This window comes from Lithobates pipiens, unplaced genomic scaffold (assembly GCF_037356315.1).
Source record: "Lithobates pipiens isolate NorthernLeopardFrog02 unplaced genomic scaffold, aLitPip1_a1.2 Scaffold_16, whole genome shotgun sequence".
NCBI classification, from domain to species: domain Eukaryota; kingdom Metazoa; phylum Chordata; class Amphibia; order Anura; family Ranidae; genus Lithobates; species Lithobates pipiens.
Window position 1 is genome coordinate 41804852 of NW_027507748.1, and position 26169 is coordinate 41831020.

The window sequence follows — 26169 nt, forward strand, 5'->3', positions numbered from 1 at the left end:
CTTTGAATGACAATTGCGCGGTCATACAACACTGTACCCAAAATACATTTTTACCAGAGACATATAGAGCTTAGAAATATATTCTAAATATATCAGCTCACGCTAGTGGTACAAACAAAAAGTGAAAAAATTATAAATGAATAAAAAAGCAGCTGCTATACACAAAGTGCTAGACCAGGGGTAGGGAACCTATAGCTCTCGAGCCAGATGCGGCTCTTTTGATGGCTGCATCTGGCTCTCACCTCTCAACCCGTGGATTGCGTGGTGTGCCGATCCGTGGATTGAGCCCATAGGAAAGGCCGCAGCTTCGGCCTAGCTCCGGAGCTGTGGCCATCTTGGTACACCCGGCGGCGGCCTAGGTGAGCGGCGCGCTGACATCATCATCACCCGCCTCAACTGCTCGTGGATCTGCCTGCCTGTGTAGTGGTAAGCAAGCAAACAATCGTAGGGGAGATGTGGATATTACAGTGGGGTAGATGATGTGGATATTACAGTTATAATTGAAATTAGTCGAATTAATCGATTAAAAAAATAAATAATTTGTTTTAAACATATTGTATGGCTCTCACGGAATTACATTTTAAAATATGTGGCGTTCATGGCTCTCTCGACCAAAAAGGTTCCCTACCCCTGTGCTTGACACTTGAAAAACATGTAAATATAAATATAGCACTCTCAAACACAATAAGTGAATGAACAACAATAAAAATAAGTAAACCAAAGTCCAGAAAAGTGACTGCAAGTGATCCAATCCTGAAGTGAAGAAAGACAACAAAATGCTTCAGAGATATTCAGGTGTACAGCACCCCCTCATGTGTCCCCACTCACCAGATTGTGACAACCCCCAGCTTTTCAGTCTGGTGGGTCACTTTAAGCTTTGTAATGGTATTCAGGGATAGTGGATGTGGTGTCAAATCAGATCCAGAATTTGTTTATGAAGTTCTCAGCAAACAGGTACCCAGAAGTAAAAAGGATAGAACTAATTGTGAGGTACCATTTAAAAAAGGTTTATTGTACAAGGGAGTGGGTACTTACAAAAAGTACGATCAAAACAAGCCTCAAACATGGAGCTGTGAGTATAAAAACGCCGTTACTGGAATGCGTTCCACGTGACTGGAAGTGACATCAGTGATTCCGGAAATTGCATTCCGGGCATCAATTCCGGCACCACAGTGATTCTGGAAAATCTGCGGGTCGTCGCAATCTGGTGAGTGGGGACATCTGAATATCTCTGAAGAATTTTGTTGTCTTTCTTCACTTCAGGATTGGATCACTTGCAGTCACTTTTCTGGACTTTGTTTGGTTTACATATTTTTATTGTTGTTCATTCACTTATTGTGTTTGCGAGCGCTATATTTATATTTACAGATAGAGCTTAGAGACAGGCGTGCTCCATCCAGGAGACAGACGTGTGCTCCATCCAGGAGACAGACGTGTGCTCCATCCAGGAGACAGACGTGTGCTCCATCCAGGAGACAGACGTGTGCTCCATCCAGGAGACAGACGTGTGCTCCATCCAGGAGACAGACGTGTGCTCCATCCAGGAGACAGACGTGTGCTCCATCCAGGAGACAGGCGTGTGCTCCATCCAGGAGACAGGCGTGTGCTCCATCCAGGAGACAGGCGTGTTCTCCATCCAGGAGACAGGCGTGTTCTCCATCCAGGAGACAGGCGTGTGCTCCATCCAGGAGACAGCCGTGTGCTCCATCCAGGAGACAGGTGTGTTCTCCATCCAGGAGACAGGCGTGTTCTCCATCCAGGAGACAGGTGTGTGCCCCATCCAGGAGACAGACGTGTGCTCCATCCAGGAGACAGACGTGTGCTCCATCCAGGAGACAGACGTGTGCTCCATCCAGGGGACAGACGTGTGCTCCATCCAGGGGAAAGACGTGTGCTCCATCCAGGGGACAGACGTGCGCCCCATCCAGGAGACAGACGTGTGCTCCATCCAGGGGACAGACGTGTGCTCCATCCAGGGGACAGACGTGTGCTCCATCCAGGGGACAGACGTGCGCCCCATCCAGGAGACAGGTGTGCGCCCCATCCAGGAGACAGACGTGTGCTCCATCCAGGAGACAGACGTGTGCTCCATCCAGGAGACAGACGTGTGCTCCATCCAGGGGACAGACGTGTGCTCCATCCAGGGGACAGACGTGTGCTCCATCCAGGGGACAGACGTGTGCTCCATCCAGGAGACAGGTGTGCGCCCCATCCAGGAGACAGGTGTGCGCCCCATCCAGGAGACAGGTGTGCGCCCCATCCAGGAGACAGGCGTGCGCCCCATCCAGGAGACAGGTGTACTCCCATTAGGGGGCAGGGGTGGGTTCCCGTCAGGAGAGGTAATCCACTCGAGAGCCAGCACTTCAAGTTCCTGGGAGGGTTTGTTTCTGTAGGGTGGGGGGGCCTATGATGCTGGGAAGGATCTACTGTTGAGGGAGGGGGCTATTGTTGCTGGCTGTGGGAAATGCTATTGATGCTGGGGGATCTATTGTTGCTGGTGGGGGTCTAATGTTGCTGTGGTAGATCTATTATTACTGGAGGTTGTATTTTGTTGCTGGGGAAAGAGGGGGTCTATTGTTGTTGAGGGGATCTATTGTTGCTGGAATGGTCTATTGTTGCTGGCTGCAGGGGATTTATTTTACTGCTTTTCTTGTTATCATTAACAAATTCCATACAAATTACTTATCACCACAAAATGACACCTGGTTCTATAAAAAGGGTAGCACTGGGAGGTGCGGGTAGGGGGTGGAACCTAGGGACGGAGCTTGGACATGGGTGGGGGGCTGAGACAAGAGGTGATTCAGAAAGGGGGGGGGGGTACTTGCACCTTCAGTATTCTCTGAGAAAAAAAAAAACATTCCTTTTCACTGATACAGCCACAGCTGAAATGATGGTTTGTAAATGACTTACACTGATATGATCAACAAGTTCAATGGTCAGTTTTTCTGCAAGTGATGGGATTGTAGCATAGCCTTCATTTAACAGAACACTGAAAAAATAAAAACAAAATATGGCATTAATTCCTCTGGGGAGCTTTGTAGTCTTCCGTTCATCCAAATGTGAATTGTATAAAATTTTCTTATTTCTTAAACCTCGTACACACAATTGGATTTTCCGCAGACAAAACCTCTGACCTTTTTGGGCTCCTTCTGCTAATTTCGTGTTAGTAGAAGTTTGGTGAGTGTTGATTCGTGCTTTTCATTTCACGCTTTTCATTTCGAACTTTTCATTTAGCGCTTTTCATTTAGCGCTTTTCAGTTCGTGCTTTTCAGTACGTTTCTGAACGGCCGTTCGTCAACCAGACATGTTGCGGAATCGGAGGAGATAACATGTTATTTATTATTGGCCTTGGAGTTATTGCTTTGACCCAAGTCCAGTCCAGGAATAGGAGGAGGATTTCTGGACCAAAAATCGGTTGCTTTAATAATCGTGACCAATTATGTCATATGCCTTTGCTGCGGAAGCTCCAGGAGAATAATCTGGATGATTTTCAGAATTATCTCCAGATGATGGACCCCTGCTTTCACCAACTATTGCCATTGTTGACCCCCTATATTAAGGAGCAGGACACATGCATGAGGCTTTTATTTTATTTTTTGGTTGAATAATAATGATTTGATTTGTTATATTTTCTATATTTTTGGATGCATAGAATGCACTTTTTGGTTAAGTTCTATTGGCAGATAGCATGTCTAATTTTATTTGTTTTTTTTTAATGCACAATAAAAAAAAATTGTGTAGAATAATACTTGGCTATGTGTTTTACTTCAAATAACAGTTTGGGAGTAGGCAGTTACTTTTTAAAAAAATACAATGTAAAATTAACAGGGGACACCAAAACATTTGTATCTTTGATCTTAAAAACTACGGGATAATGGTGTTGTGGTAACTTGCCCAAATAAAAAAAAAGCATAATAATATTATTTTTTTCAGGGTATGGTTCAGTTAGGTGCAGTTAACATCTTTAGATGCTCTCTTTACAAATCTTCACTTTTGAGTTTGGTTTCATTTAAACAGATGGTGAGAACTAAACCTAAATCTCTCTGAAAATGAAAGGCATTTGGCAGTTGTGAATTAAGGCCAAACCACGTTGGCCAAACCATGCCAAACCATGTTGTCTTCGGTAATAGTGGGGAGATATAATGCAAGTGTTGCAAGAACGGTAGATAGTATTCCCAGTCCAAATTTGCCATCAAGCCAACTGGTGATGTGTCCCGGCAGCTAATATACGCCTGAATATATATTTTTGCTCTTATTAAATACAGCAGGGCAAATAATCAAACATCGTCTGTTACTAAGAAGACCAAAATGATTGTTACTCTACCCAAAATGTTCATGGTTTTCAAAGAAATCTCTCTCGTTCCTTATGGCATCTTCTAGACAAACGTTATCCATTATCTCTTTCTGTCCGCGACACTTGACAATCATATAGCCTTTCCGGAGTGTGTAGACCAGGTTTCTCACAATGTTGACAACCTCTTCTTCTGCTCCTTTGTCAACCAGGTCAGGCTTGGTCAAGATCCCTGCGAGAAAAGTTACAGGAAATGTTCAGCATTATCAAAGCCTTCCTTCCCTGTCTAAAGGTATCCAATGGCACCCAGCAGTTATTTCATGCCAAGGTGCAGCATATGAAAAATATTTATTGGAACGGCTTCTGATAGCTAAAGTGGTTGTAAACCTCAGACATTAAATCTGAACGAAGCATATCCCTCTATAGTGTGTACTTGTCTCAAGCCAGAGCATGAAGTGTCATTTTCTGCCTGCTGCCTCCTTCCTCTGCTATCAGCATGAGTCACTTCTGACAAGTTTTCCTGACACCAAGAGGATAATGGTGACAGGGGAGGGAGCTCCAGCTGATTGACAGTCTCAGCTCTGTTCTTGTGAGCTGTATGAAGGGGGGAGGGGGTGTCTTTTCCCACTAATCAGCTTTCAGAGCTCTCCTCACTGAGCTCTGCAGAGTGTAATTTCGGCTCTCTGTCCCCCTTTTTTTTTTTTTTACCTCTCAGACAAGATTTATAAATTCCGAACTTTGCACAGCTGTAGTGAAGAGAAGACTGCAGATAACAAGGTATAACCTACATAGGAGGATTTGTTTATCTCTGTGTATCACCTGAGACCAGTCACTTCATTGGGTATATCTAAGCCCTTGTACACACAGTCAGATATTCTGACAAGCAAATCCGTTGGATTTTGTCAGACGGATTTTGTCCGAAACTGTTGCATACACACGGTCGGACAAAGTTCTCGGAAAATCCGATTGTACATAACGTGATGACGTTATTTCATTACGACGGGACTACGTTCAGGCTAGTAGCCAATAGCTTTGGTCTAGGAATTTGATCTGAGTATGTCCGATCGGAGCATGTTGTCGGAAAATTTTATAAACAAGTTGTCGGATATTCCGATGGAAACAGTCCGATGGAGACCACACACAGTCGGATTATCCGACAATACGGACACATTCAGTCGGAATCTCCGACCGTGTGTACAAGGGCTAAGGGTTTACAACCACGTTAACTAGCTCCCGCCTGCCGTATAGTAAAATGATGGTGGGCGGGATTCGCTTTCACGATGACGTAGCTCTTTACTTATGTGATCGGCTGTGTCCAATCACAGCCGATCACATGTAAATGTGGAAGTGACATTTTTTTTGGCTTTCATCACCCCACACTGACAGAGTGCGAGGAGAGCCAATCAGCGGCATCTCCTCCCAGGGGAGACCTGTACAGTTAATCAGGGCACTGATCATCAGTGACCTAATGATCAGTGCAGCCCCAGCAGGGCCCATCAATGACACCAATCAGTGCCCATCAGTGACACCAATCAGTGCTGCCTTTCAGTGCTCATCAGTGCCGCTCATCAGTGCCACCTATCAGTGCTCATCAGTGCCCATCATTGAGGCATATTAGTGCCTCCTCGTCAGTGCCACCTAATCAGTGCCCTCCAGTGCTGCCTCATGAGTACACATCAGTGAATGAAAAATTATTTATTTGCAAAATCTACTGACAGAAACGAATGCCCCATACACACGAGCAGAATTTCCCTTGGAAAAATGTTGGATGTTTTTTTTCCAACGGAATTCCACTCAAGTTTGGCTTGCATACACACGGTCACACAAAAGTTCGCTGAACTTTCAACCGTCAAGATCGCGGTGACGTACAACACTACGGCAAGCCGAGAAAATGAAGTTCAATGCTTCCGAGCATGCGTCGAATTGTTTCCGAGCATGGGTAGGAATTTTGCGCATCGGAATTGCTACAGGCGATCGGAATTTCCGATCTGAACTTTTTCCGTCGGAAAAATCGAGAACCTGCTATCAATCTTTTGCTGGCGGAAATGCCGGCAGCAAAAGTCCGAAGGAGCGTACACACGATTGCATTTTCTTACCAAAATCTCACATCGGTCTTTTGCTGGCGGCATTTCCGATCGTGTGTACGCAGCATAAGAAAAAACTTTTTTCGGTCTTTTTTTAGCAAAAAACTAAAACCCCAATAGTGATTAAATAGCAGCAAAATAAAGCTCTATTTATGTGAAAAGAATTATAAGAATCTCATATGGGTACAGTGTTGCATGACGGCGCAATTGTCATTCAAAGTGATGAAAGCTGATAAAAGTTGGCCTGAGCAGGAAGGGGGTGAAAGTGCCCGGTACTGAATCGGTTAATGAAGGACAGAAGGCAAAACTTTTTTTTTTCATTTCTGATACAGTAAAAAGGGTCAGATCTCTTGTTTGTTTTTTGTTTTTTTGCCCATCTGTGTCCCGTTGGGGAGATTTTCTTTCACTCACCTTCTTGATTATAATTATCACAGGGTCAAATAGAGAGGAGGAATTTCCCTAACAGGGACACAGAAAGCATTAAAAAAATGACTGCTGTTCCATTCCCTCTCCACTCTATCCAAATATAAAAAAATAGAAATAATTTTTCCCTTAGTTATAAGGAAAAACCCAAGGGTCAGTTCACACCATAGAAACGCAGTCCGGATGTGTTCCAGATGCTTTTCTGCATGCACGTTTTTGACGCATTTTTGATGTGTTCTAGTGCGTTTTTGATGCAGTCCAGTGCATTTCCTCCCCCCTCTTTTTTCTTAACCTTAAATAAGGACATGCGTGTTCCAGTGAGCTTTTTATGTGTTGTACCGCATTCCATTACAGTAGTACAGTCCAGTGCAGGAAAAATGCAGCGTGTTCTACTTCTTTATTCCTGGAACTGCAAGCACTGGTGTGAACTATGCCATTGAAAACCATATAAGCTACTTTCCATGCGTTTTTGATGCAGAAAAAAAAGGCACTGGACTGCATGTGGTGTGAACTGGCCCTTAACCACCTATGGACCGCCCGCCGCAGTTTTACATCAGTACTTTGAAGAAGGATATCGTTGTTATGGCAGCAGCTAGCTGCTATAACCCCGGTATCCTCTTCTTCAGTGGGCGGTCCGCTACAAAATAAAAGTGGTCTCTGTGGCAGATTCGTCGCAAGATCACTTTTATCGGTGGTGGGAGAGGGCCCACCCTCCTGCCGTGCTTTGGTGTCCTCCACCGCTTACCGGAGCCTTTGGTAGTGGCGGAGGCGATCGGGTCTTCTCTCGTGTTAGGCATGGAGATGAGTGAGGGGAAGATGGCACCCACCCGTCTCCATGACATTGCAGGGAGGAAGCAAAGTCAAAATGTCACTTCCGCCCATAGCTCTTAAAAGGGACTTTAATATATTTTTTTATTACATTTGGGGGGGGGGGGGGGGGCAACATGATTTTTACATTTAAATAAATTAATGACGAGCTGCTATTTGGTGGCAGGTAATATTGACAATTCACATCTGCTGGCAAGTAACAGTGACAAGCTGAATCTTGTGGCAGGTGACTTTGGAAGTGGCAAGCTGAATCTGGTGGCAAGTGATAGGCTGAATCTGGTGGAAGTTTACGAGGCAAGTGGCAAGCTGAATCTGGTGGCAGGTGACCTGGCAAGTGACAAGCTGAATCTGGTGGCAAGCTGAATCTGGTGGCAGGTGACCTGGCAAGTGACAAGTTGAATCCGGTGGCAGTTGACGTGGCAAGTGACAAGCTGAATCTGGTGGCAAGTGGTAAGCTGAATCTGGTGGCAGGTGACCTGGGAAGTGACAAGCTGAATCTGGTGGCAAGTGGCAAGCTGAATCTGGTGGCAGGTGACCTGGGAAGTGACAAGCTGGATCTGGTGGCAAGCTGAATCTGGTGGCAGGTGACCTCGTAAGTGACACGCTGAATCTGGTGGCAAGTGGCAAGCTGAATCTGGTGGCAGGTGACCTGGGAAGTGACAAGCTGAATCTGGTGGCAGGTGACGTGGCAAGTGACAAGCTGAATCTGGTGGCAGGTGACGTGGCAAGGGAAAATCCACCTCTGGTGGCAGGTGATGTGGCAAGTGACAAGCTGAATCTGGTGGCATGCGACATGTTAAGGAACAATCCGCATCTGGTGGTAGGCGACGGTGGCAAGTAACATGATCAGGTCTTCCTCTGATTCTGATTTTACATTATGGTGAGTTGAACTATTTCATTCTATATTACAATGTAATAATAGAAATAATGCGCTTCAATCCTCCTGACACCATATCAACCATGGTGGCGTGATAACTGAAGCACCAACACCAGCAAATACCAACGACAAATTGTCCAAGAAAACCTGCATTCCGCATTGCGCCTCCTCAGGGTCTTGGCATAATTGTATTTTACGCAGCCTGTCCCAAAAAGGTTGGGGACCTCTGATCTAGGGGCAGTCTACAAGAAAAAAAATATAAACTGCAAGTCAAATGCTGCTTGTAATCACTAGAGGCAAGATATGAAAACTTCAAGTCATTGGAAGCTGAAGTGCTGTATCTAACCCCAAGGGGCAGTCTACAAAAACGTCAAGTCATAGCCAGGTCAAGAACTGCATCTAATATCTAGGGCAGTGATAGCGAACCTTGGCACTCCAAATGTTTTGGAACTACATTTCCCATGATGCTTCACTACACTGCAGAGTACATGAGCATCATGTGAAATGTAGTTCCAAAACATCTGGGGTGCCAAGGTTCGCCATCACTGCACTAGGACAGTCTGCATTTGTCTTCATTGATCTTCATATCTCTTGGCAAGGTATCAAAGCAAGTTGATTTTCAATAACAGTTATTTTTTACCTAACGTCCTCTGTCCGCTGGGGTCCACAGTTTTGGCCATTTCCAGAGCCTCCGTTGTTGCAATATCCACGTTACTGGGGACCACAACCAAATTTATGGTCTCCTGCTTCTTAATGTACTTGCTGATCATCTGTTTGATCTAGAAGAACCATGACATTTTTCAGTTAGCTGTTTGCTGTAATGAAAACGTGACCAAAAGTAATTGGGTTATGCAGGTGAAATTACTAGAATGGGTCATGTTTGGTGGTGGCCTGCCTGCCAAACATAATGTTAGGTTAAGGTGGGAGGTAAAAAAAAAAATAAAAAAATAAAAAAGTCTCAACTGCCTGCTTTTTACAGCAACCTGACCGTTTTAATGAGGCTTTAGCACTCGGTCAGCAGTTGCAGTTTGCTTGCAGGGGCCTTTACCATGCAATTGAGATCAGTTCATAGCTCCCAACTGTCCCTCATTTTGAGGGACTGTCCCTGATTTGGAACATAGTCCCTCTGTTCTTCTTTCCTCCTCATTTGTCCCTCATTTTGGTCTGATCTATATAGTTGTATATAAAATGCACTTTTTTTATCTTGCAAGAAGTGTTTCCTATTGCTAAATCTTTCTTCCAATTTCTAAATTGCTGCATTTTTAAATTCCAAAAGCCAGTATAAGGACCGGTTCACACTGCTGCAATGCGGGAACCCTGCGAATCCACTGCGGGTTCCCGCATGGCTTGTCTCCCGACGGCTGTTCACACTGCCCTAGGAGAACTGCTAGGAGGAGTGTCAGTTAAAAGTTGATGACACCCCCAACTCAGTTCGCATATCGCAGTGTGATCTGCAAACTCAGCCAGGAATCGGAAACGCAAGAGTGTGAACACCCTTGCGATCCGATTCTGCCGTGAACCAAAAAAAGGGTCCTGTGCGAGTTTCGTCTGAATGTGATGCAAATTCAGCCATACGGCTGAAATCGCATCGCAACAGAGATCACATGTGATTTGCACTGCAGTGCGGTGTGAATCACATCTGATCTCAGACAACCGTGTGAACCAGCCCGGAGGCTTGATTCACACCTATGCATTTTTAGTGCATTTTGCAGATTTGCTCTACAGAGCGTGTTCCATAGGAAACTATGTTAAATAGGCTGTAGTGCAAATCTGCAAAATGCAAAAAGAACTTAAAATGCATAGGTCTGACTCAAGTCTAAGGCTGGATTCACACCTATGCATTTTTAGTGCTTTTTGCATATTTGCACTACAGAACGTATTCCATAGGAAACCATGTTGAATGGACTGTAGTGCAAATCTGCAAAATGCAAAAAGCACTAAAAATGCATAGGTGTGAATCAGGCCTAAAGGGATAGTAGTGGAAAAAAAAAAAAAAAAGACTCGTGAATTGAACTCTTTTTTTTTTTTTTGTATAATTCTCCTTCAGGCTGGATTCATACCTATGGCATTTTTAGTGCTTTTTTGCATTTTGCAGATTTGCACTACAGAACGTGTTCCATAGGAAACCATGTTAAATGGACTGTAGTGCAAATCTGCAAAATGCAAAAAGCACTAAAAATGCATAGATGTGAACCAGGCCTTAATGGATCAGTTTGAGATGTTTGGATCACAAGTGTATTTGGCTTGCAATTGACTTCCTTCTGACCTGAAGTTGACCTGCATCTAAAATGCATCCATCTGCCTATCCTATGTGAGGCCATATGATACAGTATACGCAAACCTTATGTCCAGTATCTGCCTGTTGATTGCCTATGGCGACCCGTGTGATCCCCGGGAGATCAATCAGAGTCAGGTCTGGAACATTCGGAGATATAACTTCCAGGGTTATAAGTTCATCACTGACCCCGCTCCCTGCACCAGCAATGAAGTCTTGAGCTAGGAGAGAAAAAGAAGGAATTGGCAAACAACACAAAACTTTACTTTAGGAGAGATGCCTGTATTGAGCCGACAACAAGTTTTGACGATTGGCATGCCTACAAAATGCTCATTTTCCTCTATGCTACAAAACGATCTGTAGCATCATCAGCAGTACCAACCCTGCACATTTCCACCACCCACTCATTTTGTGTAATAAGGTAAACTACCTTAAATCTGTTATTTGACTCAGCGTTGCATAATTTTGTAATAGTATAATGGTTTTTAACAAAGTAAAACTGGTGTGGTTGCTTTTGGGATTGACACTTTTCACGGCAACTAATTTCTCACGCTACAATTTACAGGTTCAGGTTGTTTTTAAGTAGACCTTCACCATAGACCTTCACCATAGACCTTCACCATACAATCAATCTGCTTTCTGCTTGATCTGATGTTAATGCTCTGGGGAGCCCTCTGTTCAGGTAAGACCATTACTGAACGAGGTGGAAGAAGTTAGCTCTGATTTTCTGAATGGAAAACCAAAGCTAACTGGTTATTATGGAAGACCCTACAAATGACTGTAGAAAATGACTGCAAGCGCAAAGAATAATTACCTGATCTAAGGAGAGTCACTTCTACTAAATGTCTCCTGCCATCTCTTAACGTGTACTATATGCATAGCTCCCAACGGTCCCTGATTTCGAGGGACTGTCCCTGATTTGGAGCTTGTTCTACATGCAGGTGGCAGTAAGTTCTAATGCATATCAGCCTGTGATTTTAGTAGCCAAAAGTAGGTGTATTAAAGAGGTAGTAAACTCTCCCACTCTGATGCTTCATTTCATTTAGTCCATTATAATAATTATCAAACTATAGCCACTGTAATCCAGCCCAAATTGCATATTATTTAATGTTAAAAGAAACTTTAAAAAAAAAAAACTCGTTTCCAGGGGTTAGGCAGCGCCATCTTAAGTATTGTTTTCTGAATCCACAGTGGAGTGTATTTCCGCCCTTACATGAGCACTTCCTGTACTGTTAACCAAGCCTCCTTCTCAATCCAGCATTTGTATGGAAACCCTGCTTCCCTGTTCATAGCTGCCTTGTTTTATTTCATAGTATTTACTTGTACCGATTGTCTAACGTTTGCCTTTGTCAGTCTTATCAGCTTCAACTGATAAGACTGCAGTAATGGCCAGGTTTATACTGCATGTGATGTTACATGGTGTGTAGGAGGAAGCTCTGAATGAATCTGCAGCCTTCTGGGATTTCAGTGTCGTGTGCCGTAGGAAGTCCTGATAACAGATAGATAAGCACATAGAAAGTGTGCTGTAAATCAGGGGAGATCTGGGCATGCTCAGTGACGTCTTTCTAAAGAAAAAAAGGATTATAACAGTACTAAGCAAGTAAGGAGATATCTACAAGTAGTGTTCATTAGGGTTTTTTATGCTGATTTACATGGGACAAAGTTGCGGGGGAGAGTTTACAACCACTTTAAAAGCTCACACAGTGGAGGGCGTCATCTGAGTGCAGCAGATGGAGGCCATAAAATACATTGAGTTTCATTTTGAAATTTGTTGTTATCCCTTGGTGGTCCCTGATTCAGACCTACACAACCCTGATTGACCCCGTCATTTGTTATTTGGTATATGGTTGTACAAAATATCTATTCTGGCTTGATTGTTCCTTTGCACTAGGCTTGTTCTTTACTTGTTGCTTTATTGTTTGCTTTGCCCTTGTCCACAGTACACGTCCATATTGTCATAGCTCCCAACTGTCCCTGATTTGGAGGGACTGTCCCTGATTTGGAGCAATGTTCCTCTGTCCCTCTTTCCTCCTCATTTGTCCCTCATTTTGGTCTGATCTATATAATTGTATATAAAATTAACTTTTTATCTTTCAAAAAGTGTTTCCCAGTGCTAAACTTTTCATCCAAATTCTAAATGCTGCATTTGTAAATTTTAAAAGCCAATATAAAGAAATAGTAGTTAAAAAAAAGCCCTAGATTTTATAAACCTTTTTTCAGGTTAATTCTCCTTTAAGGGGGTATGGCAGGGGGTGTGTCCTATGCCTACATGTGTTTGCTGGTAGGTGTCCCTCATTCCCATCTCAAAATGTTGGGAGGTATGCTTCACTCTTCTGAGTGACTTTAGGTCCCTTCACTTCTCCCCTTCTGCAATATGAACTGCATTTTTTGGGCTTTGTTTACTTTATTTATTACCGGAACCCCCCACCACTGCCGTTTTCACCTAGGCAAGAATGACATGTCCCTTTTCCCGCGTCCTCCTGGGATATCCACATCACTTATCTCAGGAGGCTGCAGGAGGAGGGACACAAAGTGGGATGGGTGATGAATGTAATTGCGTCTAGGTCTGTGGCATGTTCCTGCACTGGGCGCTGTGGTTCCTCCTGCCGGTCACTACATCACTATTGTGTTTTGTAGTGATATAGCTGCCGCTGAGAGGATCAGAAGTGTCAGATAGTAGTGGTCCAATGCCTGATATGATGATATCATAGCGATCAATTGGCAACTATACTGATTGCATCCTAAGCATCCTATCTGGCAGGGTCACCATTAGATACAGTGCTGTCCAATAACTAACTGAGTCTGTGTCACAGTGTTACCCTGACCGACAGCACCACCACCCCCCCTTCGGGAACATCACCTGTAGTTCCGCTGATCTCATAAGTAGATGCCCCCCGTCTCTCATGGGGCGCGGTGTGTGGTGCGGGTGCTTCCTGGGGTGGCTAGTCCCTATGGGTTTCTCCTCCTCCCCTGCAGGCCTGGGCTCCTGTACCTTACCCCCCTCCCCACGTGGCTGGGCTGGAGGGATTTCTCTGGGGCCGCGGTGCTTCCTTGGGTTTTCTAATGCCGCATACACACTATCAAATTGTCTGGCGTACTTAGTCTGCCGGACCGCATTTCACCGGACAATCCGATCGTGTGTGGGCTTCAGCTGACTTTTTCAGCGTAAAGTCCGGCGGACTTAGAAAGTAGTTTTGCAGTCCAATCTTTCCGCCGGACTTGGGTTTCAGCGGACAATACGTTCGTGAGTATGCTAGTCCGGCGGACTAAGAATGACGCATGCTCAGAAGCAAGTATGAAAAGGAAGCTATTGGCTACTGGCTATTGAACTTCCTTTTTCTAGTCCCGTCATAAGTGCTGTAAGTCATAGCGCTAGCAATCGCCGGACTTTCCGTGTGTGGCCAAGTCCGTTCGGTAGAAAGTCCGCCGGACTATCCGCCAGATTGTTTGGCGGACTAAGTACACCGGACAATTCGATTGGGTGTACGCGGCATTACCTGTATTCCCAGCCCCCTTGTTTTGGACAGAGAGGGCCCATCAGTGTTTGATGACTGAATTGCACGTGGGCCCCCTCCCTGGTTGGTGTGGACCAGTGGCTGTGGGGACAGGCAACGCTGGTCACCGCTCTGTATGTCTCTTCTGCTCTAAAATCTTCTGCCTTGCCTGCTAGAAATTTTCTGTGGGTTATTAGTACAATGAGCCGTACATAGTCAGCTTACTATACAATTTCGGCATGCCTTGGGTGCCAGGATGAATTAACTCCCATGTGCATGCTCAAGATGGTCGAAAATATTGAAACTGGAAGACCTGGATTGCAGCAAAAGGAGATTTCTGACACCACATTACAGGAGGGAGGAAGCTTTGGAAGGTAAGTGTGGTAAAATGTGAAAGTATGCTGTTAATATTATGGCAAGAGCCCACCCACCATGATACAGACTCATTAAAAGAGCAGTCTCATGAGCAATAAAAACGGTAGGTCGGTTGATTCATATTTAAATGCTTATCTTTGTTTCCTAAAAAAAATGTTTAATGATTCTTCAGTATATCATGTCTTTATTGCTGCTAGTATTGCCTGTCAGCTCCACCCCTGTAGGAAGCCCAATTTGTGGAGTTTCCTTTTGTGGTGCTCAAGCAGAGGTCTCCTGCTACCTCCCCCTTTGCTGTGAGCAGGTCTGTGAGAAAGTCCTGGGTATGTGTTTAGTCTCGCTGACACTCGCTATGCATAAGTAATGATGGCATGGGTCCTTGGGCTAGCACCTGGTGCCCGAGTCAAGCGCTGTCAGTAACATCTAATTAGGTATTCATCCCCTACCAAACAGCGTGGTCAAACAGTGGTGGAGGAAGGGGGGCAACTGTACACCATGCTAGCTCAGTTTCCACAAACCGTGGTGAATACAGGGCAAACTCTCTGCTCTGCCCTCTCTGGAATTTCAGGATTGCTTTACCTTTTCTGACCTCATGCTCCACTTTGCCTGGGTTTTTAAGTTTTACTTTTTGGTCACGGTACTTGATTTCACCAGTCCACTTCGAGCCCTTTGAAGACTTTTTTAACCTAAGTACCAGGGGACAACGAGTGACAATACCTTTAGGAAGCAAAAAAAAAATTAATAAAATCACCACATAGAATGATTAATTACATTTTTAGATTTATTAAAGGGGTAATTTCACTCAAAAAGTTATATTTTTGACAAGAATTAGAAATATTTGATGTTTTTTAAATATTTCATATTTCTTATAGTTTATATATTTTTAGAAAGCGGGTGGAGTTACGTATTGCCATTGCCTCCATTTCACATGCTTACTTATCTGTTCTTAGCTCTGTTAAAAAAAAATGACCTGCTGTTTACAGTGCTCAATAGCTCAAGGTGAAATTTATACACATATGTGAATAAGCCATTTCCCTCCCATCATCACTCTTCTTAGTTTGTTCAAAAAAATGTCTTGCAAAGAAATAATAAATGCATTCCCATTTTCAGAAAAACAAGGTGCAGTTATAATTTTTTTTTTTTTTTGCATATGAGCCTGTCTAGCATTGCAACTGTGATCAGTAGATCTCAGGAGCAATGCACAGGCTCCTGCTTACTGCTGCTCCAGCCGAGGTCCATACCGAGGTACAGATAGTCGATTATGGAGCTGGAGGGAAGTATCAATGGACTACGTATGCGGTACTCACCACACTTCTGTTCCATTTATTACTAAATGTCCCTCTGCTGCAGTGTAAGACAGAGCCTGTAGTTTATTCATTCACAGATTCCTGTGAATGAATGAAGTGGCTTTGTGGGCAGAGCCACACATGGCCATCAACATTTTTTAAAAGGTCACATGAACCAGGAGGGAGAAGAGCCCCCAAACTCTGTTTGGGGGTGGCTTGGCACCATGTTACACCCTAAACAAAGGATGAAATATATAGTATAAAAAGTGAACTTAGCCTTTAAGTTAACCTGATGCATGTCAGACGCTGCAAGAATCAATGACCACTGCTCACAAAACAAATAAATGTAGCTATTATTTTTTATGTAGATAGCAATTTTTGTTCATTATATATGCAGGTCCACCAGTCGGATCTGCATTATAAAAAGCAATGTATTGCTTATGAGAGGGTCTTATCTCAACATATGCTACCAAGGATATAATTCCTCTTCTCTACACATACGACCCTTAAAGGAAGAATTTACAGTATGTTATACAATAATAATGAAAATCCGGTGTAGCGGACATGCATAAATTTGTACATTACATAAAAAAATACTTAACCCTTTCACGACCATGGACCATTGATGCACAGACGTCCAGAAAAAAAACGTAGTGGCCTTGGTTACCCAACAATAGCAATATGACTGATTTGCCCATTATTTATATATATATATATATATATATATATATATATATATATATATATATATATATACACACACACACACTATATTGTCTAAAGTATTGAGACACCTGCCTTTACACGCACATGAGCTTTAATGGCATCTTAGTCCATAGGGTTCAATATTGTGTTGGCCCATCCTTTGCAGCTATAACAGCTTCAACTCTTCTGGGAAGGCCGTCCACAAGGTTTAGGAGTGCGTCGATGGGAACGTTTGACCATTCTTCCAGAAGCGCATTTGTGAGGTCAGGCACTGATGTCGAGAAGGGCTGGCTCGAAGTCTCCACTTTTTTAATCCCAAAGGTGTTCTATTGGGTTGAGGTTAGGACTCTGTGCAGGCCAGTCAAGTTCCTCCACTCCAAATTCGCTCATCCATGTCTTTATGTACCTTGCTTTGTGCACTGGTGCGCAGTCATGTTGGGACAGGAAGGGGTCATCCCCCAAACTGTTCCCACAGAGTTGGGAGTAGGAAATTGTCTTGGTACCGTATGCTGATGCCTTAAAGAGGAAGTAAACCCTGATGGGTTTACTTCCTCTTTGATTCTCTGCAAAGGTAAAGCATAATGGACTACTATGCATCGCATTGTAGTCCATTATGTGTCACTTACCTGACACAGGAGCCAGCGAAGTCACCGCTGTCCCCTGTAGTCCGGAGCATCCATCTTCTCGGTGGGTCTCGCTGCTCCAGCGCTGTCATTCGACGGAGCCGCGATGACGTCACTCTCGCGCACAGGAGCCGCCACTCGCGGCATATCGCCGTTAACAGCGGGGCGCACTCAGTGCGCCTGCTCGCCGCTGTCTATGGCGCATGCGCCGTAGACAGCGGTGCCTGTCTTTTGGCAAATATCTCCTAAACTGTGTAGGTTTAGGAGATATTTCTTGGACCTTAATCTAGGCTTACCTGTAGGTCAAAGTGGTTTGTAAGGGTTTACAACCACTTTAAGAGTTCCCTTCACTGGAACTAAAGGGCCAAACCCAACCCCTGAAAACAACCCCACATTATAATCCCCCCTCCACCAAATGATTTGGGCTAGTGCACAAAGCAAGGTCCAGAAGCAGATGTGTTCCAGAATCAGAAGCAGATGTGTTTTAGAATCAAAAGCAGATGTGTTCCAGAATCAGAAGCAGATGTGTTCCAGAATCAGAAGCAGATGTGTTCCAGGATCAGAAGCAGATGTGTTCCAGGATCATCAGATGAAACTCTGAGTTCTTAATATATTTGAAAATTATGCTGCCATTTTCATATTTTAGGCAGAATATAATCCTGGTTTGGTTTTGGGGGTGATCTAAAAGAGTAAAATGCATCCTACTCCTGGGTGTTGTGGTAGCAGGCACTCTTCGTTTCTGCCCTGGAATGTGGGCGGGCACTTCAATATCATCACTTACAAAGCGGGACCAGTGGTTGCCAATTGTCCTGCATTGTAGCTAATGATGTTAGCATAAGGGGGCAACAATATGTCGGGTCATTTATCAGAAAGCAGAGTTTTTTTTACTGGCACATTTTTCAGTTTTAAAAGCATACTACAGTATATTTTCATTCTAAATATGTATGATCTAGTTTCTCTATGTGGATGTGGATTGCTAAAATAATTCTTACCACTTCCCCTGGGTAGACATACACCGGAAAGGGCCTCCAGTACGGAACTTTTTCCCGAACTCTGGTCACCAATTACAGCAATGGCCGGCAATCCCAAGTCCTTCTCCACCCCCAGTGACCGCAGGGAGTCAATGAGGTCTATGCAAGGTCGGATCTTGTACTCATATTGTTGGTTTAGGACATTCTCTGGGTCCGTCTTGACTGCTATCTCCGCATAATCGTGAGAAAGAATGGCTTGTGTAGAGGGCTGGAAAAAAGATAGACATAAATTGGATAATTTAACTCTACATAGGAGATGAAATGTATGGTTGGCCTATGCCAACCTTACACTATATTAGTGTTGTCTACCTCCATTAGAGAAAAACCACCCGTAAAAAAGAAAATTATCTCTATTTTCTAATGAGCTCTGTAGATCTCTAAAAATTACTATCAAGCCCAGCTCCAGCCAATATGTTTTACTTTGTTTTTGGACAGAGTATAAATAGCTTGGATGGCAAAGAAATACCCCTTTGAAGTATTTCTTTGCCATCCATGGATTTATAGGGAGATTTCCCCTTACTTCCTCTCAGGAGTTTTGTGGAGGTAGGTGAGAAGGTCTTCAAACTTGTATGCAGTTAAAGGACAAGATTTGTGTTTATTGGTAAAGAAGCATTCATCCACATTGACAACACATTTCAGGGCTTTGTATGGCTAAATACACTATATTACCAAAAGTAATGGGACACCTGCCTTTACATGCACATACATTTTAATGGCATTCCGGTCTTAGTCCATAGGGTTCAATATTGGGTTGGCCCACTCTTTGCAGCTATAACAGATCAAACTCTTCTGGGAAGGCTGTCCACAAGTTTTAGGAGTGTGTCTATGGGAATGTTTGATCATTCCTCCAGAAGCACATTTGTGAGGCCAGGCACTGATGTGGACGTGAAGGCCTGGCTCACAGTCTCCTTTCTAATTCAACCCAAAGGTGTTTTATGGGGGTTGAGGTCAGGAGTCTGTGGAGGCCAGTCAAGTTCCTCCACCCCAAACTCACTCATCCATGTCTTTAACCACTTGCCACCTGCCCACCATCAAATGATGGCTGGGCGGTGCGGCTCTCGTTCTGGGTGGAGGTCATATGACGGCTTCCCAGAGCGACTTCTCTTGTGAAATCCGAGGGGGCGCAGTGCAGGGATCATGGCCTCTCCTTGATGCTAGGACAGGGCATGACCCAAATCTGTGTAAAGAGCCACGGACGCGGCTCTTTAACCATGTGATCGGCTGTGTCCAATCACATGTAAACACAGAGATATTGGTAATCAGAGCTCCTCGCCTCACACTCACAGAGTGTGAGGTGAGGAGAGCCGATCAGTAGCATCTCCTCATAGGGGACAGCACAATTAAGTGCCCACCAGTGCCAGCAGTGATTGTCCACCACTGCCAGCAATCAGTGCCCGTGCCCACAATTGCCACCAATCTGTGCCCACAAGTGGCAGCAATAAGTGCGCACAAGTGTCGGCAATCAGTGGCCAATAGTGATGCCAGTCAGTGCTTGCTATCAATGCTGCCCATCAATGCCCATCAGTGCTGCCTAACTGTGATGCCTATCTGTGCCCACCAGTGCCACCTATCTGTGCCCAGTGCCCACCAGTGCTGCCTATCAGTGCCACCTATCAGTGCCCATAAGTGCAGCATATTCATGCTTTCTCATCAGCGCCACCTAATCTGTGCCCATAAGTGGCACCTTATCAGTGCAGCCTATCAGTGCCGCCTCATCAGCGCCCATCAGTGAAGGAGAAAAATTACTTATTTACAAAATTTACTGACAGAAACAAAGAAAATACATTTTCTTCACAATTTTGATCATTTTTTTTTGTTAGGAAAAAATAAAAAACCCAGGAGTGATTAAACACCACCAAAAGTAAGAATTATTTGTGTGAAGAAAATTATAACAATTTCACATGGTTACAGTGTTGTATGACCACGCAATTGTCATTCAAAATGTGACAGCGCTGAAAGCTGAAAAAATTACCTGGGCAGGAAGCGGGTGTAAGTGCCCAGTATTGAGGTGGTTAAGGACCTTGCTTTGTGCACAGGTGCGCAGTCATTTTGGAACAGGAAGAGGCCATTTCCAAACTGTTCCTGCAAAGTTGGGAGCATGATATTGTCCAAAATGTTTTGGTATGCTGATGCCTTAAAGCGGGAGTCCGCCGTTTTTTTTTAAAAGCCAGCAGCTACAAATACTGCAGCCCCTCCTAAAGACAGTCTACTGTTGGAAAGTTGAATACACCTGTGTTGTCATGTTACTGGAGGAAGTAAAGTTTACCCCGCCCTGTGTCATTATGCAAAGAGGGGGGATTGTCCCCTGAGTGTATATTGCTTTGTACCTGTGTTTGAATAGACAATCTTATGCTTCTTACCACCCTACACTGATGCCTCGACAAGTGACTGGGTGGGCTAAGGGACCATGGACCGTGCTGGTACGGGACAAGGGAAGCTTATACTGCGGACATACTCCTTTGAGCATGGGATCCGTCACATTGCCTTTCTCCTAAACTGACCAATCATACTCCTAACTTTAATATGACCCTGTCCCTTCCGGCACCACTTGTCATGTACTCCTTCTCTTAGCTTGCACATAAATAACAACCAATCCTGGAAATCCCCAACCATTAATTTTGACAAGCTTAACCACTACAATACAGGGCACTTTCACCCCCTTCCTTCCCAGCCCAATTTTCAGCTTTCATCGCTCTAGCGCTTTCAGTGACAATTGCGTGGTCGTGCTACACTGTACCCAAATGACATTTTTATCATTTTGTTCGCACAAATAGAGCTTTATTTTGGTGGTATTTATTCACGACTCAGTTTTTTATTTATTGCGATATAAGCGCAAAAAAAGCAGAAATTTGGAAAAAAAAACAATATTTTCTTTTTTCTATTTTAAAAGAAATCCAATAAAATCAAATTTTGTCATAAATTTAAGCCAAAATTTATTCTGCTACATGTTTTTGGTAAAAAAATTCCGTTAAGTGTATAATAATTGGTTTGTGTGATCACGTACATATGTGTGCAGATAATCATTGGGAGATGTGATTTTAGTGGGACATATGTTGAGGACATGTTTTTATTATTAGGGACATGTATGTTTTGGGGACATATGTGGAGACTGTGTTTATACTGTGTGGTGTGTTGTGTGTTTACACTAGACTGGTGATCAGTTAGTAAAAAGCTGTAAAAAACAGCTCATACTCACTGATCATCAGCTGGCTGCAGCGTTCTCCTCTCCTCAGCGATGTGTGTGGAGAGGAGGAGCCGATTGCCTAGCAACCGGCTGTTTGTTTACATCACATGACGGCCGTGATTGGACACGGCCGTCATGTGATCAGGAGGGCCAATCACAGAGCCCTCCTGCCGATCTGAGATGCGCTATGTCCGGGTGACACAAGCACATTGGGATCGCGCCGTTGCGCGGGTAGGCGCGCGCACGATCCCGCTCCTTCTGAAGGATGTTCCTGAACGTCCTATCAGGAGTAGACGGCTCCCACCCGGCCGTATATGTGCATTGGCCGGGTGGGAAGTGGTTAAGGATCAGATTATGGAGACCCTGATATATGAAAGCATGATAAAACCACTTGTTAGAATGACCAGTTTTGACAAAATGTGTACCTTGACGTGGGCACTGTGGCTTACACATATGCAAATGTGTGGACCAACCCTCTTCCCAACTAAGCCCTTGTACACACGGTCGGAGAATCCATCGGAATGTGTCCTATCGGACCGTATTGTTGGATAATCCGACTGTGTGTGGTATGCATCGGACTGATTCCGTCGGAATATCCGTCGGACCCAATTTTCCAACTTGTTGGAAATATTTTCCGACCAACTGGTTCGATCGGACATACTCTGATCATGTGTAGATAATTTTGATCAAACCAAGTGCCACGCATGCTCAGATAAAATTCCTACATCAAAGCTATTGGCTACTAGCCTGAACGTAGTCCCATCGTAACGAAATTACGTCATCACGTTCTGAATGATCAGATTTTTCGACAACTTAGTCCGACCGTGTGTATGCAACAGTTTCGGGCAAAATCTGACGGATTTGGTTGTCTAACTCTCCGACCGTGTGTACTGTACCTTTTAATCTTTCATAACATTCTCTTCAAAATCTCTAGTTATTCCCTGTTTGTTCCCTTTGGCCCCATTCACACCTGAGCGTTTTGTAGCTTGAAGCCCGAAGCTACAAAACGCCGGAGGGGAAAAAAACTATTATTCTCTATGGAGATGGTTCGCATCTCCACTCCAAGTTGCCTGAAGCCAAATGCCTGAAGCTCAAACAAGTTCTGGACCCTTTTTTGTTGCTCAAATCGGGCAGATTTGGGAGTTTTTCTTCTTTTTACATTGGTGACCTTTTGCCCTGGACAAAATCGTGGCGAAATCGCTCAATTTCCTGCCTGAAAACGCTACGTTCAGGTGTGAATGGGGCCTTAAGGTTGGGTTGTACAGTTGTACGCAACGGTGTGCATGTTACACAGTATCGCCCTAGTACTGAAACCCTTTCATAGCTTCCGACTGTCTCTGATTTCGAGGGACGGTCCCTGATTTCAAACAAAGTTCCTCTGTCCCTCTTTCCTCCTCAATTGTCCCTCATTTTGGACTGATCCATATAATTGGATATAAAATTCACTTTTTGTCTTTCAAAAAGTGTTTCCCAGTGCTAAACCTTTCATCCAATTTCTAAATTGCTGCATTTGTAAATTGCAAAAGCCGATATAAAGGAATAGTAGAGGTTAGAAAAAAAAAAAGTTTAACCAGATGCTGACCACCCGGCGGGCGCAATGGGCTGAATCACATACCTGTATGTGATTCTGCACCTCCGGGTCTGGGACACGCATGCGTGCCGCCGGCGACCTGCTCCCGCTGTGATTGGACACAGCGGGAGCCAATCAGGGGGTGCGGAGGACGCGATATCCGCTGGGACCCGCCAATCGTTCAGGAGACAGGCAGAATGGCGATCTGCCTATTTAAAAAAGGCAAAGGCAGATCGTTGTTCTGTCAGAAGGGAAGGCTGTGATCCTGTCTTTCTGCTAAACAGGAACACAGATCTCTGCCGTCCCACAGTACAAGCACCTCCCCCACACAGTTAGTAAGCACTCCCTAGGCACACATTTGGCCTTTTGATCACCCCTGATGTTAACCCCTTCCCTGCCAGTGTCATTAGTACAGTGACAATCTGAATAGAGCAATTTCATCAGCACACCAAGGATTCCTTAGGAGGGTCCAAAGCTTTATTTACATGGTCATACAGTACAAATACGCCAACGTAGGGCCCCTGTATGGCTCAGAAAAATTGCCATATGTGTATTGTGTGACCAAGTAAATAAAGCTTTGGACCCTCCTAAGGAATTGTCAGTGGTTTCTAGCATGTCATCATTTCAGCACCCAGCATTATTACAGCCATTTCCACAAATGCGTGCATAGGGAATATTGTACAGTGACCGTGCATATTATTTAGCACTGATCACTGTATTAGTGTCACTTGTCCCCAAAAAGTTTCAAAAGTGTCACTTAGTGTCCGATTTGTCCGCCGCAATGTTGCAGTCCCGCTATAAGTTACTTATCGCCGCCATTATTAGTAAAAAAATAAATTTAAAAAATTCCAAAAATATATCCCATAGTTTGTAGACACTATAACTTGTGCGCAAAACAATTAATATACGCTTATTGTGATTTTATTTTCAACAAAAACATGGAGCAGAATACATATTTGTTTATTGGATGTGTTTTATAGCAGAATGTAAAAAATATTGTTTTTTGTTTAAAAATTGTCAATCTTTTTCTGTTTATAGTGCAAAAAAAAAAAAAAAAAAAAAAAGGTGATCAAATAGCACCAAAAGAAAGCTCTATTTGTGGGGGGGAAAAAGACACACAATTTTATTTGGGTACAGCGCCGCACGACCGGGCAATTGTCAGTTTAAGTAACACAGTGCCGTATGGTCTGGTCATGAGGGGGGGGGGGGGGTGTAAACCTTTCAGAGCTGAAGTGGTTAAATAATTATTTTTTTTTATAATTCTCCATTAAGGGGGCGTAGTGCGGGGGTGTGTTCTATGCCTACGTGTTTTTGCTAATAATTGTTCCTCGTTCCCATCTCAAAAGGATGGGAACATGTCCTTTCTATACATTTGGCCTAGATTTCTTTTTTCCTTTTTACACTTCACCCCACAATTTGTATTTTCTACTTTGCGGAACACAATAAAATAATTTATTGAAAAGAAGAACAACGTACAGAACTAAAGGTCTACATACCACTTCAGCTGCTGTGCCTGCTCCTTCTACATCTTCTGTTGCGATAACTCCTGAAATTGAAGATGTTTAAAAAAATCTCAACATTAATAGTACTCAGTTACAAAATACATTTGCATGCACTTTGGGGCTGATTTACTAAGATGAATGAGCTGCGCCGGTTCATACCTCCATTTGTGCACCAGATAAATTATCAAGTGAGCGTATGAACCGGCACAACACATAATATGGCGGCGAAATTGATAATAGTGCACGCCGTATCATTAACAGTCCATTCACACAGGGGCAACACTAATTCCAGCGCGTCTTTGGGAGGCAACTTGGACACGACTTGAGTGTGAATCACAGCGCGACTTGGGGCGACTTACAAAACGACTTTAAGTCGTTCCCCAGGCCAGGCGACTTTAATTAAAAAAAAAAATGGCATGGTTTCCCCTCCAAGAGCATACCAGGCCCTTCAGGTCTGGTATGGATATTAAGGGGAACCCTGCGCCAAAAAAAAATGGCACGAGGGTCCCCCTCAAAATCCATACCCTGACCCTTATCCGAGCACCCAACCTGGCAGGCTGCAAGAAAAGAGTGGGGGGGGGACGAGAGAGCACCCCCCCTTCTGAACCATACCCGGCCACATGCCCTCAACATTGGGAGGATGCTTTGGGGTCCCCCCCAAAACACCTTGTCTCCATGTTGATGAAGACAAGGGCCTCATCCCCACAACCCTGGCCTGTGGTTGTGGGGGTCTGCAGGTGGGGGGCTTATCGGAATCTGAAAGCCCCCTTTAACAAGGGGACCCCCAGATCCCGGCCTCCCCCCGTGTGAAATGGTAAGGGGGTACCCTACCATTTCACCAAAAAAGTGACAAAGTGTTAAAAATGACAAAAGACAGTTTTTGACAATTCCTTTATTAAAGTCTTCTTCTTTCATCTTCTTTCTTCTGGTATTCTTCCTTCTTCCTTTCTTCATCCTTCGGTTTCCTCCTCCATCTTCTTCTTCTTCCATCTTCTTCTTCCTCCATCTTCTTCTGCCTCCGATCCTCTTCTTCTTGCTCCTTGGTTGTGGTCCGGCATATTTACGTCATAACGTCACGCCCGGGTTCCCGTAAGTAAACAAAGCCACGATCAGACGCGGCTGTCAGCGTGGGATTGGTGACATTTTTTTCACGATCTTATGCTTTCCAGCCTGGAGGAGAGATGTGGGGTCTTATTGACCCCACATCTTCCATAAAGAGGACCTGTCATGAATGATTCCTATTACAAGGGATGTTTACATTCCTTGTAATAGGAATAAAAGTGATCAAAAAAAAAAGTTGGAAAAATAAAGTAAAAATAAAAAAAATAAAGTAAAATAAAACATTACATAAAAAAATTAGTTTTTTTAAATGCCCCTGTCCCCAGTAGCTCGCACTCAGAAGCGAACGCACACGTTAGTCCTGCCCACATATGTAAACGCCATTCAAACTACACATGTGAGGTATCGCCACGTGCGTTAGAGCGCAAGCAACAATTCTAGCTCTAGACCTCCTCTGTAACTCTCAATGTGTAACCTGTAAAAAATTGTAAAGCGTCGCCTATGGAGATTTTTAAGTACTGAAGTTTGGCGTCATTCCATGAGTGTGCGCAATTTTAAAGTGTGA

The 26169-nt window shown here is 44.1% G+C and overlaps 1 protein-coding gene across 1 annotated transcript in view; it reads right to left on the reverse strand.

Annotated features, from left to right (window-relative positions):
• LOC143981730 (interferon-induced GTP-binding protein Mx2-like) overlaps nucleotides 1-26169 on the reverse strand; it is a 77367-nt gene that overhangs the window by 38162 nt on the left and 13036 nt on the right. The window contains exons 3-9 of the mRNA XM_077479781.1: nucleotides 24540-24589; nucleotides 18251-18497; nucleotides 15224-15361; nucleotides 10845-10999; nucleotides 9144-9282; nucleotides 4325-4523; nucleotides 2911-2989 (exon numbers count right to left, since the gene is read on the reverse strand). Of these exons, the coding sequence (XP_077335907.1) occupies nucleotides 2911-2989; nucleotides 4325-4523; nucleotides 9144-9282; nucleotides 10845-10999; nucleotides 15224-15361; nucleotides 18251-18497; nucleotides 24540-24589 (1007 nt within the window). The remainder of the gene's footprint in view (nucleotides 1-2910; nucleotides 2990-4324; nucleotides 4524-9143; nucleotides 9283-10844; nucleotides 11000-15223; nucleotides 15362-18250; nucleotides 18498-24539; nucleotides 24590-26169) is intronic.